Source organism: Carcharhinus amblyrhynchos, chromosome 2, assembly GCF_965287045.1.
Source record: "Carcharhinus amblyrhynchos chromosome 2, sCarAmb.v2.hapA, whole genome shotgun sequence".
In the NCBI taxonomy this organism is placed as follows: Eukaryota; Metazoa; Chordata; class Chondrichthyes; order Carcharhiniformes; family Carcharhinidae; genus Carcharhinus; species Carcharhinus amblyrhynchos.
The window spans coordinates 139,810,994-139,827,485 of record NC_137325.1 but is presented as its reverse complement, the minus strand read 5'-3'; the positions used below and the strand labels follow the sequence as shown (position 1 = coordinate 139,827,485).

Below are 16,492 nucleotides of genomic sequence, written 5' to 3'. Positions count from 1 at the left end.
ATCCTACAGTGCAGCAGGAGGCCATTCAGCCCATCGAGCCTACACAGACCATAATCCCACCCAGGCCTTATCCCCATAACCCAATTTACCCTAGCTAGTTCCCCTGACACTAAGAGGTAATGTTAGCATGGCCAATCCACCTAACTTGCACATCTTTGGACTCTGGGAGGAAACCGGAGTACCCAGAAGAAACCCACGTAGACACGGGACAACGTGTAAATTCTACACGGACAGTGACCCAAGCCGGGAATTGAACCCGGTGCTGTGAAGTAGCAGTGCTAACCACTGTGCCACCGTGCAGCCCGAACTGAGTTTTTGGATTATTAGTGATTATTATTATGATAGTATGCTAGTACGATAGTATGATAGTACGATAGTTATTATGGTGTGCCTCAGGGATCTGTTTTGGGGCCACTGCTGTTTGTAGTTTTTATTAATGATCTGGATGAGGGTATAGTTGGGTGGATTAGTAAGTTTGCTGATGACACCAAAGTCGGAGGTGTGGTAGATTGTGAGGAAGGGTGTCATAGTTTGCAGGGTGACTTAGAAAGGTTGCAGAGCTGGGCCGCGAGGTGGCGGATGGAGTTTAATGTGGAGAAGTGTGAGGTAATTCATTTCGGTAGGAATAACAGATGTGTTGAGTATAGGGCTAACGGGAGGACTTTGAATAGTGTGGAGGAGCAGAGGGATCTAGGTGTATGTGTACATAGATCCCTGAAAGTTGGGAATCAAGTAGATAAGGTTGTTAAGAAGGCATACGGTGTCTTGGCGTTTATTGGTAGGGGGATTGAATTTAGGAGTCGCAGCGTCATGATGCAACTGTACACAACTCTGGTGCGGCCGCACTTGGAGTATTGTGTGCAGTTCTGGTCCCCACATTACAGGAAGGATGTAGAGGCTTTGGAGAGGGTGCAGAGGAGGTTTACCAGGATGTTGCCTGGTATGGAGGGGAGATCCTATGAGGAGAGACTGAGGGATTTGGGGTTGTTTTCGCTGGAAAGAAGGCGGCTAAGAGGGGACCTTATTGAAACATATAAGATGATTAGAGGTTTAGACAGGGTGGATAGTGATAGCCTTTTTCCTAGGATGGAGAAAGCTAGCACGAGGGGGCACGGCTTTAAATTAAGGGGGGGTAGTTATAGGACTGATGTCAGGGGTAGGTTCTTTACCCAGAGGGTGGTGAGGGACTGGAATGCCCTGCCAGCTGCAGTTGTAAATGCGCCTAGTTTGGGGGCGTTTAAGAGATCTGTGGATAGGTTTATGGACGAAATGGGATTGGTTTAGATTAGTGGGTCAGTGTTTTTTTTAAAAGCTGGTCGGCGCAACATCGTGGGCCGAAGGGCCTGTTCTGCGCTGTAATGTTCTATGTTCTATGTTCTAAGTACTACTCAGCCATCATCTCCCCTTAATTCAGGTAAACTGCTTCTACATTGTGGTTAATCTCATATTAGCACTTCTGGACCCTAAGGTGTGGGTTCTGTATAAAATGGCTTCATTGCCTGCCAGTGGAATGAACCAGGTAGGTGAGAAAGAAAGAGAGAGAGACCACAAGATACACTTACTGGGAGGCCATGGCACTAACATAGTACTTACTATCGCAATAGCAAAGCAACACAGTTCCATCACATAATTCCAGAAAAATCGCAAATGCCAACAGCAAAATGCTACTGTTGCACCTTTTTTGTAAATAAACTTATTAATATATTTAATCGCTGTGAATTCAGTTGCTGAATCAAACTCCAGCTGGTAGCAGCTTTTAATTGACTTCCATGTGAAAGCTGCAGCTTATACTGGTATCTGCACATGTGACTATTTACGTAATAAATTGTTGGCCAATTTCAACTGTTGAGTTGGCAGTGATGTTGTGTAGTCCTCTCGGGAATCTGCGGTGGCACTTGTGCCACTTCTACTCCATGAACAAAAATAAAAGTCGCACCTGCTGAATTTCTCATCCGAGTAGACATCATGTGTGATCGCCCGGCATGTTTACTAAAATACATCGGTACGTGTGTGAAATGCTAAACCCGCCCCCACCAAGATATGCCGAATGTGCCAATAAACCCATGAATAACCCACCCACATACACCAGAAACATTCGTCAGCAATATATTCCCAATTAGTTTCAAATTGGGAAAGTTATTCAAAGAGAAATATCCATTTTGGAGGCATCCTCATCTCATCTTGCCTTCTAGGAGGGGGGATGAGTTGAGCTCAGCATTGCGCTGTTGAGCTTGTGTATTAAAATTCTGTTGATTGTATTCAGAGAGTAAGGAGAGTCTGGGAAAGGATTAGTTCATTAGGATGAGTAGGAGTCTTTGCAGTAAGCTTTGATATCAGCACAGACTGAGCGAAGCACTGACAATATTCCAGTCTTGAATGAATTTGGGCTTTATACAGTGAACAGTCTGGCATCTGGCACCAAACCAATAGTGCCACTATCGTGCTTTGATTAAATTCTCATCTAACATCTAATAGGTCTAATATTCTAGTCTAATATGCCTAATAATGAATCGAATATGGGTGGCATAGTGGTTAGTACTGTTGCCTTGCAGCACCAGAGATTCAGTTTCAATTCCCAGCTTCATAGACTCACAGAATCTGCATTGCAGAAGGAGGCCATTCGGCCCATCGAGCCTGCACCGACAACAATCCCACCCAGGTGCCATCCCACAACCCCACATATTTAACCTCCTCATTATTGAGAGGCAACTTATCATGACCAATCAACCTAACCTATATATCTTTGGATTTTGGGAGGAAAACGGAGCACTTGAAGGAAACCCACGCAGATACGGGGAGAACGTGCAAACTCCACATAGACAGGCTGGAATTGAATCCAGATCACTGTCTGTGTGGAGTCTGTACTTTAATAAAAGCAAATTACGGTGGATACTGGAATCTGAAATCAAAAGAGAAAGTGCTGGAAAATCTCAGTAGGTCTGGCAGTATCTGCACATTCTCCCATGTCTGGTGGATTTCCTCTGGACGCTCCAGTTTTCTCCCACAGTCTGAAAGACGTGCTAGTTAGGTGCATTGGTTGTGCTAAATTCTCCCTCAGTGTACCCGAACAGGTACAGGAGTGTGGCTACTAGGGCATTTTCACAGCAACTTCATTGCAGTGTTAATGTATTCCTACTTGGGACAACAGTAAATCAACTAACTTTTATATGTATGTTATTACAGACAGGGCTCAGTAATGTAAAAAATGTCTTTCCTTCTTTTGTCTTCAATTCTAGGTGTATGGACCAATGCTGACACGATACATGGAATTAGAACAGTTGGTGCGGAACAAATGCTGAACAATGAAGAACATCCTGCGGGAATCCTAAATCTTATGAGGTGAAGATGCCGGCGTTGGACTGGGGTGAGCACAGAAAGAAGTCTCACAACACCAAGTTAAAGCCCAACAGGTTTATTTGGTATCGTGAGCTTTCAGAGTGCTGCTCACTCACCTGATGAAGGGGCAGCGCCCTAAAAGCTCGCGATTCCAAATAAACCTGTTGGACTTAAACCTGGTGTTGTGAGACTTCTTACTGTGCCTAGAATTTTATGGCATAGAAGGAGGCCTTTTACCTTATCTTACTTGTGCTGGCTCTGCGAAAGAGCGGTTCAATTTAGACCCACCCCATAGCTTTTAAACATAGAAGATAGGAGCAGGAGGAGGCCATTTGGCCCTTCGAGTTGCTCCATTGATTGTCCAACTCAACAGTCTAATCCTGCTTTCTCCTCATAACGTTTGATCCCATTCCCCCTATTTTCGTTTTGCTTCCATGGAATGTATGCGTCGCTGGCTGAGTCAGCATTTGTTGCCTGTTCCTAATTGCCCTTCAACAGAGTGGCTCGTTCGGCCATTTCAAAGGGCAGTTGAGAGTCAACCACATTGCTGTGGCTCTGGAGTAACATGTAGGCCAGACCAGATAAGGTTGACAGATTTCCTTCCCTAAAGGACATCAGTGAACATAAGAACATAAGAAATAGGAGCAGGAGTAGGCCAACTAGCCCTTCGAGCCTGCCCCGCCATTCAATAAGATCATGGCTGATCTGTCTTGGCTCAGCTCCACATTCCCGCCCTCTCCCCATAACCCTTAATCCCCTCGCTTATCAAAAACCCATCAACCCGCGTCTTAAAAATATTTAGCAAGGTAGCCTCCACCACTTCAACGGGCAGAGAATTCCAGAGATTCACCACCCTTTGAGTGAAGAAGTTCCTCCTCAACTCCATTCTAAACCGCCCCCCTTTTATCTTGAGGCTATGCCCCCTAGTCCTACTATCCTTTCTGTGCAGAAAGAGTCTCTCCACCTCTATCCTATCCATCCCATTCATTCCAGATGGGTTTTTCCAACAATTGATAATGGTCACTATTAGTGATGCTAGCTTTTAATTTCAGATTTGTTCATGGAATTTTAATTCCACCAGCTGCATACAAAGTGGCAAAGATTAGTGGGAACCTAGAGGATTGGGAAATCTTTAAATGTCAACAGAAAGCCACGAAAAAAGCTATAAAGAAAAGTAAGATGGATTATGAGAGTAAACTAACTCAGAATATAAAAACAGATAGCAAAAGTTTCTACAAATATATAAAATGAAAAAGTGTGGCTGAAGTAAAAGACAGAGGGTATCAGTCGAACGGTCTTTTTCCGGCTGGAGGCCTGTGACTAGTGGTGTTCCGCAGGGCTCTGTACTGGGACCTCTGCTATTTGTGATATATATAAATGATCTGGAAGAAGGTGTAACTGGTGTTATCAGCAAATTTGCGGATGACACAAAGATGGCTGGACTTGCTGATAGTGATGAATATTGTCAGACAATACAAAGAACAAAGAACAAAATCAGCCTGGGAAACAGGCCCTTCGGCCCAACGAGCCCACGCTGCCATCTCAACACCACCAGTCCACCTCTCTACCCATGACCTCTATCTAATGTTTTGTGGCCATCCAGATTGAGGGAAAACTGATTTAGGGACAATTTATTCCTGCCAGTCAGCCTAACAGCACATCTTTGGGGTGTGGGAGGAAACTGGAGCACCCGGAGAAAACCCACGCAAGCACGGGGGAAATGTGCAAACTCCCACAGACACCGGCCCAAATCCATGTGTCTGCACAGCAATCAGCGATAGTCACTGAGCAGTCGTCTTGCCCAGTATCTTGTCCAGTTTAGGCACACACTAACGACATGAGGCACTAGGCCAATCTTGAACAAGCAAGAGCAGCCCCAGTACGACCCATCGCGTGTATGCCCCTTGTTGGACACGAGGTGGACCGACTTAAAACCGACTTAAAATGAAAAGAGAAAAACATTATTATCGTACTATACCCATTTACATTTCTAGGGACACCCCAATGCTAATGACAGCAGGATATAGCTAGGCTGGAAAATTGGGCAGAGAAATGGCAGATGGAATTTAATCCAGATAAATGCGAAGTGATGCATTTTGGAAGAACTAATGTAGGGGGAAGTTATACAATAAATGGCAGACTCATCAAGAGTATAGAAACACAGAGGGACCTGGGTGTGCAAGTCCACAAATCCCTGAAGGTGGCAGCACAGGTGGAGAAGGTGGTGAAGAAGGCATATGGTATGCTTGCCTTTATAGGACGGGGTATAGAGTATAAGAGCTGGAGTCTGATGTTGCAGCTGTATAGAACGCTGGTTAGGCCACATTTGGAGTACTGCGTCCTGTTCTGGTCACTGCACTACCAGAAGGACAAGGAGGCTTTAGAGAGAGTGCAGAGGAGGTTTACCAGGATGTTGCCTGGTATGGAGGGTCTTATCTATGAGGAGAGATTGGGTAAACTGGGGTTGCTGTCCCTGGAAAGACGGAGAATGAGGGGAGACCTAATAGTGGTGTGCAAAATTATGAAGGGTATAGATAGGGTGAACAGTGGGAAGCTTTTTCCCAAGTTGGAGATGACGATCACGAGGGGTCACAAGGTGAGAGGGGCGAGGTATAACTCAGATATCAGAGGGTTTTTTTATGCAGAGGGTGGTGGGGGTCTGGAATGCGCTGCCAAGTAGGGAGGTGGAGGCAGACATGCTGGCATCGTTTAAGACTTACCTGGATAGTCACATGAGCAGGCTGGGAATGGAGGGATACAAACGAATGGTCTAGTTGGACCAGTGAGTGGCACAGGCTTGGAGGGCTGAAGGGCCTGTTTCTTGTGCTGTACTGTTCTTTGTTCTTTGTTAGTCCTTTAGAGAATGAGAAGGGGGATTTAATAACTGGAAAATGAGAAAATGGCTGAGACATTGAACAGGCAGTTTGTGTCGGTCTTCACAGTGAAAGACACAAAGAATTCCCTGCCCAGTGAAGCAGCTGAGGCTACCTCGTTGAATGTTTTTAAGGCAGGGATAGATAGATCTTTGAACAGTAAAAGAATTAAGGGTTATGGCATGCGGGCGCTAAGTGGAGCTGAGTCCATGAAAAGATCAGACATGATCTTATTGAATGGTGGAGCAGGCTCGAGGGGCCAGATGGCCTACTCCTACTCCTAGGTCTTATGTTCTTATGATGGGATTTGAACTCTTGTCCTCAAAACTTTGGTATGGTATTTGGGATCGGTTGTCCAGTGATATTACCACTATATCCACACCTCCCCCGAATCTGCAAATTAATTCTCTACAATATATATCCAGTTGTCCTTTACATATTTTGCTGGCATTATTTCACCAGCTTTTTAGGGAGCGTGTTCTAGATCTTAACAATCCTCTATGTAAAAACGTGACTGCTCATTTCTCCCTCTAATGCATCTGCAATGCTTCTTGGATCTCTGGTTAACAACCCACAGGGATTCACATAACCCATGCATTTACCCTAGCTAGTTCCTCTGATACTAAGGGACAATTTAGCATGGCCAATCCACCTCACCCGCACATCTTTGGACTCTGGGAGGAAACTGGAGCACCCAGGGGAAACCCATGCAGACATGAGGTGAATGTACAAACTCCACACAGACAGTGACCCAAGCTGGGAATTGAACCTGGGTCCCTGGCGCTGTGAGACAGCAGAGCTAACTACTGTGCCACTGTGCCGCCCATCAACATTCAGTTTAGTGTCAGAAATAATTCATTGAGTGTATTTGGCTGAATGAGCTGCCTCCATGCTGGTTATTCAGTGTGATTTAGTGAATCAATGTTTTATTTCATGTTACCCATAATTTCAGCTTTAAAATCTCACCCTCACATTTGAGTGTGCCAATTTGAATTTGAATTGGTGACAAGGCATCAGGATTATTACCAGAGAAATGAAGGAGGATGTTAGAATAATTATTTTTGTACAAGCCATGAGACCTCAGGCTGATTTGTCACGATTGGCTATGGAGACAGTGGAGCCAAAGATGTGCAGCCCTTCCATCAAGTTCTTGTGAAATTGCAGAAAACTAAATTGGAAAACTGAGTAACCCAAATATCCTCTGAGTTTTTGCCTGGATTTGTAGGGTTTTCCCAAACAAGGCCGTTGACTCAGTTGGGAGCACAGGCCAAAGAATGGTCAGCCATGAGCTTTGGTTTAGTTGTAAAAGACATGTGAATGGAAATGTTTTTTCAGGGAGGTGATGGCCTGCTGGTATTATCACGAGACTATTAATCCAGAAACTCAGCTAATGTTCTGGGGACCCAGGTTTGAATCTCACCACGGCAGATGGTGAAATTTGAATTCAATAAAAAAATCTGGATTTGATTTAATTTATTATTGTCACATGTATTAGTATACAGTGAAAAGCATTGTTTCTTGTGCACTATACAAAGCATACCGTTCATAGAGAAATAAAGGAGAGAGTGCAGAATGTAAAATTTGCTGATGACACCAAGATAGGGGGAACGGCAAATTGTGCGGAGGGTGTGGAGAGTCTGCAGAAGGATCTAGATAGGCTGGGCGAATGGGCCAGGAAATGGCAAATGGAATTTAATGTTGGCAAGTGCGAGGTGGTCCACTTTGGTAGGAAGAATGGTAGGAAGGACTATTACTTACGGGGCGAAAAACTGCAGCAGGCGACGGTGCAGAGGGACCTCGGGGTCCTTGTGCATGAGTCGCAAAAACCCAGCTTGCAGGTGCAGCAGGTGGTCAGGAAGGCGAATGGGATGCTGGCCTTCATAGCGAGGGGGATTGAATATAAAAGTAGGGAGGTCTTGCTGCAGCTGTATAGGGCATTGGTGAGGCCGCAGCTGGAGTACTGTGTGCAGTTTTGGGCACCGCACCTGCGCAAAGATATTTTGGCCTTGGAGGGAGTGCAGAGGAGGTTTACTAGGCTGGTACCGGAGTTGAGGGGGTTGAGCTATGAGGAGAGGCTGAATAAACTGCTGGGAAGGGAGCGCGGGAGTATAAAACAGTCACTCACCCGAGGATCCACCTCACTGTTCTCTGGAGCTGTGATTTCGACGAGTGGCTGCCTTTTGGTGAGTGTGCTGCATTGTAATTACTATATTTTGACTTAATTCTAGTTCGAGAGGGTTTTTTGATTATTTTGGCGCTCCGTAGCGGGAGATAGGCGCGGGGGCTGCTGGGAAGGGAGCGCGGGAGTATAAAAAGAAGGCCAAGGTAGATAGCGGGCAGCGTCGGGAGCGGGCAGCGGAGTGAGGCGGGAAGCAGAGTGAGAGGTAAAAGGGCTTAAGCTCACTGGGCTTGGGCGAGAGTAGGCTTGGTAACAGGAATTAATAGGACAACTTAATAGGGGGCAAACATAATGGCAGGGTCTAGGGTTACACGTGTTCACTGTGTTCGTTGTCATATGTGGACATTCCTGGAGACAGCACATCTCCCGAAAGCCCACATATGCGGGAAATGTCTAGAGGTGCAGAGATTAAGGGCCCGGGTGAGGCAGCTGGAACTGAGGCTGGAGGATATGTTTTTAGTTAGGGAAAATGAGGAAATAATGGATAGGGACAGTAACACTGAGCAGATACCAGGACCTGGGAGGAGAGACGGATGGGTCACAGTTAGGAAGAGCAAAAAGAAAAGGAGTCGTGGCACTAGGACCGCCCCAGAGGAATTATCCCGGAATATCAAGGGTGGGGTGACAGCTGGGGTAGAGAAGGCAAGGGAGGGAGATCAGAATACCTCGGAGGAAGGGAAGAGTGCAGGGTGTGAGATAGTGGTGGGGGATGGGAGAGTCAAAGGGATTGACAGGCGGTTCTGTGGGCAAAAGCGGGAATCCAGGATGGTAGTCTGCCTCCCTGGGGCAGGGGTACAGGATGTTTCAGAAAGGGTAGAGGGAATTTTGAAGGGTGGAGGGACCAAGTCTGATGTGATAGTGCACATAGGAGAGAAGGATGTAGGAACAAAGTGCAGGGGGGACATACGTAGGCAGTTCAGGGAGTTGGGGGCTAGGCTGAAATGTAGGGCCTCCAGGGTGGCGTTCTCTGGGCTGCTGCCGGTGCCTGGGGCTAGCAGGGCTAGAAATAATGAGATACTCCAACTCAATGCGTGGTTGAAGGATTGGTGTAGGGCAGAGGGTTTTAGATTCGTAGACCATTGGGAAGTCTTTATGAAAGAGGGGCAAATATATAAGAGGGATGGGGTACAGTTAACTGGGAAGGGTGTGAATATCTTAGCTGGAAGGTTAGCTGGAGTGTTTCGGCAGGGTTTAAACTAATATGGAGGGGGGGTGGGGATGTGGACGGAACTGGGATTGGGGATAGGGTAAGCCCAGAGGGTAGGAAGAAGGATCGAATTGTTTCTGAGTGTCTTCGGTGCATGTGTTTCAATGCTAGGAGTGTGACTGGCAAAACAGATGAACTGAAGGCAATAATGTTCGAAAGGAAGTTGGAAGTGGTGGCGGTGACAGAGACTTGGTTGAAGGAAGGGCAGGACTGGCAGTTGAATGTTCCCGGGTATAAGTGCTTCAGGCGTGATAGGGGAGGGTCACAGAGAGGTGGGGGAGTGGCGTTGTTAGTTAAGGATTGCATCATAGCAGTGCAGAGGGAGGGAGGTATAGAGGATATAGGAATCGAGTCGCTATGGGTGGAGTTGAGGAATAGGAAGGGAGATGTTACTATGTTGGGTGTGTACTACAGACCGCCCAACAGCCTGAGGGCTGTGGAAGAAGGGATAAGCAGGGACATTCTAGATAAGTGCAGGAAGAATAGGGTGGTGGTAGTGGGAGATTTTAATCTCCCCGGGGTAGACTGGAAGGTGCCGAGATCAGAGGGTGCTGACGGGGAGGAATTTGTACAGTGTGTAATGGAAGGATCCCTGGAGCAGTATGTGGATAGCCCGACCAGGGAGGGGGCTATACTGGACTTGGTTCTGGGGAATGAGCCTGGGCAGGTGGTTGACGTTGAAGTAGGAGAGCAGGTGGCTAACAGTGACCACAACTCTGTCTGGTTTAAGATATTAATGGATAAAGATGAAGCCTGTCCTAAGGGGAGGGTGTTAAACTGGGGGAGGGCTAGATACAACCGGATTAGGCAGGATCTTAAAGATACGGACTGGGGTAAGCTGCTTGATGGCAGGTCGACGCTGGGTATGTGGGAGTCTCTCAAGGGAAAACTAAAATCTTTGCAGGAAAGGCACGTGCCGGTCAAGAGGAAGGATGGGAAGGGTAGGATTAGAGAGCCGTGGGTAACTAGGGATATTGAGGACCTGGTCAGGAGGAAGAGGGAGGCGTACATTAGATCTAGGCATTTGAGGACAGAGATAGCGTTAGAAGAATACAGAGAATGTAGGAGAGAACTTAAAAGGGGCATCAGAAAGGCAAAAAGGGGCCATGAAATGGCTTTGGCGGGTAGGATTAAAGAAAATCCTAAGGCATTTTACTCCTATGTTAGAAATAAAAGGATGGTTAGAGGGAAGATTGGCCCTCTCAGGGACAGAGGAGGGGAACTATGCTTGGAGCCTGGGGGAATGGGGGAGATCCTGAATGAATACTTTGCGTCGGTATTCACGCAGGAGAGGGGCCTGATGTCTGGTGCTGTGCTTGAGGAGTTTGAGGATCCGTTGAGGGATATAGTCATCACGAGGGAAGAAGTGTTGGGACTCTTAGATAGTATAAAGACGGATAAATCTCCAGGGCCTGATGGCATCTATCCCAGGCTGTTAAGGGAGGTGAGGGATGAAATTGCTGGGCCTCTGACGCAAATCTTTGTCTCTTCTTTGGACACAGGTGAGGTCCCAGAGGATTGGCGCATTGCAAATGTAGTACCGTTGTTTAAGAAGGGTCAGCGGGATAACCCAGGGAATTATAGGCCGGTGAGCTTGACTTCAGTTATAGGCAAGCTAATGGAGAGGATCCTCAAGGATAGGATGTATGAACATCTGGAGCGCTGCAATCTGATCAGGGATACGCAGCATGGCTTCGTTACAGGGAGGTCGTGCCTTACGAATCTAGTGGAATTTTTTGAAGAGGTGACAAAAACGGTTGACGAAGGACAAGCCGTTGATGTTGTCTATATGGATTTCAGTAAGGCGTTTGACAAGGTCCCTCATGGTAGGCTGATAGAAAAGGTGAAGGCTCATGGGATACAAGGCCAGGTATGTAGATGGGTGGAGAACTGGCTTGGGAGGAGGAGACAGCGAGTAGTAGTGGAAGGCTCCTTTTCCAATTGGAGGCCTGTCACCAGTGGTGTGCCGCAGGGCTCGGTACTTGGACCTCTTCTATTTGTGGTATATATTAATGACTTGGAAGAGGGGGTAGGTGGTGTGATCAGCAAATTTGCTGATGACACCAAGATGGTTGGATTGGCGGGTACTGAGGAGCAGTGCCTGGCAATGCAACAGGACATAGACAGGCTGGTAGATTGGGCAGATAGATGGCAAATGGAATTTAATCCGGAGAAATGCGAGGTGATGCACTTTGGCCGGAATAATGTGGAGGGGAGTTATACGATAAAAGGTAGAACTATCCGGAGTATAGATACGCAGAGAGACCTGGGGGTGCAAGTGCATAAGTCCCTGAAGGTGTCGGTACAGGTGCAGAATGTGATGAGGAAAGCGTATGGTATGTTAGCCTTCATAGGAAGAGGTATAGAATATAAGAGTAGGAGTTTGATGTTGCAGTTGTATAGAACATTGGTTAGGCCTCACTTGGAGTACTGTGTCCAGTTCTGGTCGCCGTACTACCGGAAGGATGTAGAGATCCTGGAGAGAGTGCAGAGGAGATTTACCAGGATGTTGCCTGGTATGGAAGGGCTGTCTTACGAGGAAAGATTGGATGAACTTGGGCTGTTTTCCCTTGAGAGACGTCGGCTGAGGGGGGATCTAATAGAGGTTTATAAGATTATGAAGGGGATAGATAGAGTAAATGGTGGTAAGCTTTTTCCGCTACAAGAAATGGATAGAACGAGGGGTCACGGGCTTAGGGTGAGGGGGGCTAGGTATAAGACAAATATTAGAGGGCAGTTTTTCACGCAAAGGGTAGTGGGGGTGTGGAATGCACTGCCGAGTAAGGTGGTGGAAGCAGGCACGCTAGGGTTGTTTAAGAGTCACTTAGACAGCCATATGAGCGGGCTACATATAGGGGGATATAGTAGGCCTTACTGAACATTGTAGGCTTGGGAATACATTTTGCCTCAGGAATGTTAGTCTTTGCCTGTTTAATAATGAATTTTTTTGTCTCCACAGGCATTTAAGTCCAGCAAGGGGCATGCAGGCGGCAGGTTGTAGTGGGCTGCTCTTGGATGTTGCTTCGGGAGTTGCCTATTGCTTCATGTCGTTAGTGTGCTTAAACTGGACCATCTCGAGGGCAACATGACAGCTCAGAGACTATCTCTGTTGCTGTGCGGACACATGGATTTGGGCCTGTGTCTGTGGGAGTTTGCACGTTCTCCCCGTGGTTGCGTGGGTTTCCTCCGGGTGCTCCGGTTTCCTCCCACATCCCCCAAAGATGTGCTTTTAGGCTGATTGATTGGGTACTAAAATTGTCCCTAAATTGGACCTCCCTGATCCTCGCACGTTAGACGTAGACTAAAATCATGAATAGGTCACTGAGATAGTAGGACGGCGGCGCGGGCTCGTTGGGCCGAAGGGCCTGTTTCCCGTGCTGTGTTGTTCTTTGTTCTTTGTTTTGTTCTTTGTAAACTAGGCTTGTACTCGTTAGAGTTTAGAAGAATGAGGGGAGATCTCATTGAGACGTATAAGATGATGAATGGGATGGATAGGATAGAGGTGGAGAGACTCTTCCCGCTCAAAAAAGACAGTAGGACTAGGGGGCACAGCCTCAAGATAAAGAGGGGGCGGTTTAGAACGGAGTTGAGGAGGAACTTCTTCACTCAAAGGGTGGTGAATCTCTGGAATTCTCTGCCTGTTGAAGTGGTGGAGGCTGCCTCGCTAAATATTTTTAAGACGCGGGTTGATGGGTTTTTGATAAGAGAGGGGATTAAGGGTTATGGGGAGAAAGCGGGAAAGTGGAACTGAGCAGCGACAGATCAGCCATGATCTTACTGAATGGCGGGGCAGGCTCGAAGGGCTGGATGGCCTACTCCTGCTCCTATTTCTTATGTTCTTATGTTTTAATGTTACAGTCATAGCTAGGGAATAGAGAAAGAACAACATAGTGCAAGGTAGGTCCATTCAAAAGTCTGACAGCAGCAGGAAAGAAGCTGTTCTTGAGTTGGTTGGTACATGACGTCAAACTTTTGTATCTTTTCCCAACGGATGGAGGTGGAAGAGAGTCTACTGATGACCATGAAACCATTGTTGAGTGTTGGAAAAATCCATCTGATTCACTAATATGCTTTAGGGAAGGAGATCTGCCGTCCTTACCCAGTCTGGCCTACATGTGACTCCAAAGCCACAGCAATGTGGTTGACTCTCAGCTGCCCTCGGATAACTGAGGATTGGCAATAAATGCTGGCCAGCCAGAGATGCCCGTGCCCCACTGTTGAATAAAAAAAGGACAGGGCCCTGTGTGTGAATATGAAGCTTTTAGCAAGTGAACCACACTGCGAGTATGACTGAAATTCTTAGATTGGTTAATTCTTAGTCTGATTCTTTGCACACTCAGGATTATTTAGCAAGTGTTGTCCAATTGCAGACTCACATCCAATGTTCTTCCAATGGGCATTGACTATGTGAAAAGAATCTCTTCCTGCCTTTTAAACTTTGCCTATGGGTGTTACAATCACGAACTCCAGAGAGAGATGGTGGCAGAATGACATTGTCGCTGGATTAGTAAGCCAGAGACCCAGGGTAATGTTCTGGGGACCCAGGTTTGAATCCCACCACAAGACTATCAAGCGCAAATGATCGTTGAATTTGAGTTCAAATAAAATATGAATAACTATGAAACCATTGTCGACTGTTGTAAAAACTCATCTGGTTCATTAATGTCCTTTGGAGAAGGAAATCTGCCATCCTGACCTGGCCTGACCTACATGTGAGTCAAGACCCACAGCCTGGCTAAAAGTTAATTTTCTCTGAAATGTTTGGCAAAATGCTCAGTTGTATAAAACTGTCAAAAAGTCTCAAAGGAATGAAAGCAAATGGACCTCTGCACTGTGAAATGACAATGGCAAATTCAGCCCTGTCAACCCTGCAAACTCCTTGCCAAAATTTGGAGAGCTGTCTCACGCATGAGTCGAACATCAGCCTGATTTAGTCATACTCAATACATCGTACCTTACAGATAATGTATCACCATCACCAGCAGAGGTGGTGGCACAGTGGTTTACAGTTGGGTAGGAGTTGCCCTGGAAGTCTTCAAGATCAATTGAAGTCTCGTGGCATCAGGTCAAACACTTCCATTTGGAGGAAGCATTGAGGGTGGCAAGGGTGTAGAATGTGCTCTGCGTGGAGGAACTTCAATGTCTGTTACCAAAAGTGGTTCGGTGGCACCATCACTGACCAATCTAAAGGACGTAGCTGCGAGACTGTGTCTGTGACAGGTGGTGAGAGAACCTGTGCAATGTTATTAATATGTGTCTGCGAAGATTTTCCATGTCTTGCTACTCCCTATCTGGAGATTATTGTAGGCAGCTCTAAGGTTCAGAAAGTTTGGCCACCCATGGTGTAAAGCGTCCTTGAGGTGTGTATTAGTGAATAAGCTCGCAATATTGAATGAAAATATGGACATGCCATTGCTATTGATTACTCCATGTTTTATGTACAAGAAATAAAGAAAATTACAGCACAGGAACAGACCCTTCGGCCCTTCAAGCCTACACCGACCCTGCTGCCAGTCTGAACTGAAACTCCCGGGGACCACATCCCTCTATTCCCATCCTATTCATGAATTTATCCAGACGCCCCTTAAGAGTCACTAACATATCTGCTTCCGCTACCTCCCCTGGCAGCGAGTTCCAGGCACCCATCACCCTCTGTGTAAAAAAACTTGGCTTGCACATCTCCTTTAAACCTTGCCCCTCGTACCTTAAACCTGTGTCCTCTATAATTGACTCTTCCACTCTGGGCAAAAGCTTCTGACTATCCTATTGGTAGGGGGATTGAATTTAGGAGTCGCAGCGTCATGTTGCAACTGTACACAACTCTGGTGCGGCCGCACTTGGAGTATTGTGTGCAGTTCTGGTCCCCACATTACAGGAAGGATGTGGAGGCTTTGGAGAGGGTGCAGAGGAGGTTTACCAGGATGTTGCCTGGTATGGAGGGGAGGTCCTATGAGGAGAGACTGAGGGATTTGGGGTTGTTTTCGCTGGAAAGAAGGCGGCTAAGAGGGGATCTTATTGAAACATATAAGATGATTAGAGGTTTAGATAGGGTGGACAGTGATAGCCTTTTTCCTCGGATGGAGAAAGCTAGCACGAGGGGGCATGGCTTTAAATTAAGGGGGGGTAGTTATAGGACGGATGTCAGGGGTAGGTTCTTTACCCAGAGGGTGGTGAGGGATTGGAATGCCCTGCCTGCTGCGGTTGTAAATGCGCCTAGTTTGGGGGCGTTTAAGAGATCCGTGGATAGGTTTATGGACGAAAAGGGATTGGTTTAGGTTAGTGGGTCATTGTTTTTTAACTGGTCGGCGCAACATCGTGGGCCGAAGGGCCTGTTCTGCGCTGTAATGTTCTATGTTCTATCCTATGTTTTCCTCTCCCACCGCCATGGGAATCATAGCAGATGGGACAGGGACCATGCAAAGGTCCGTTACTCTCGGGCAGGATTTTTTGACCTTGGGGTGAGCATGGCCGGGATATCTCACTCATTGTTTTGTTTCCTTCCACTCTGGGCAAAAGCTTCTGACTATCCTATGTAGATAGGGAATTATTCAGCCGGAAATTAGAGGACCGAGTCTTTACTTTGTCTGGCCAGTTTAAGTTTTTGATAAAATTAATTGGCATTACCACAAACCTAGACATTTAATTCTTGTGGAAGTGCACTGGACAACACAACATTGCTCTGCTTTCAAAAGCAAAACCTCACGGGTGCTGGAGATCTGAAATAAAAGCAGAAAATGCTGGAAACACTCAGCAGATGCGGCAAGAACTGCAGCACAGCAAACTGTTTCAGGTTGATGACCTTTCATCAGAACTGGGCAATGTCGGAAAAACCTTAAATCAAGTGAAGGGGGAGAGGGGTGGTGGGCACAGTGAGGATGGAAGGGATGGGCAAAAGAA

The 16,492-nt window shown here is 46.7% G+C and overlaps 1 protein-coding gene across 3 annotated transcripts in view; it reads left to right on the top strand.

The window, feature by feature from the left end:
* The window catches only part of xylb (xylulokinase homolog (H. influenzae)), a 287,142-nt gene that overhangs the window by 223,082 nt on the left and 47,568 nt on the right, over positions 1-16,492 (top strand). For all 3 annotated transcript variants that reach the window (XR_013889542.1, XM_080213346.1, XM_080213354.1), the window contains exon 19: positions 3,237-3,339. Coding sequence is in view for 2 of the 3 variants with exons in the window: in XM_080213346.1 (XP_080069472.1) it covers positions 3,237-3,299 (63 nt within the window). In the remaining variant the exon portion in view is untranslated. The remainder of the gene's footprint in view (positions 1-3,236; positions 3,340-16,492) is intronic.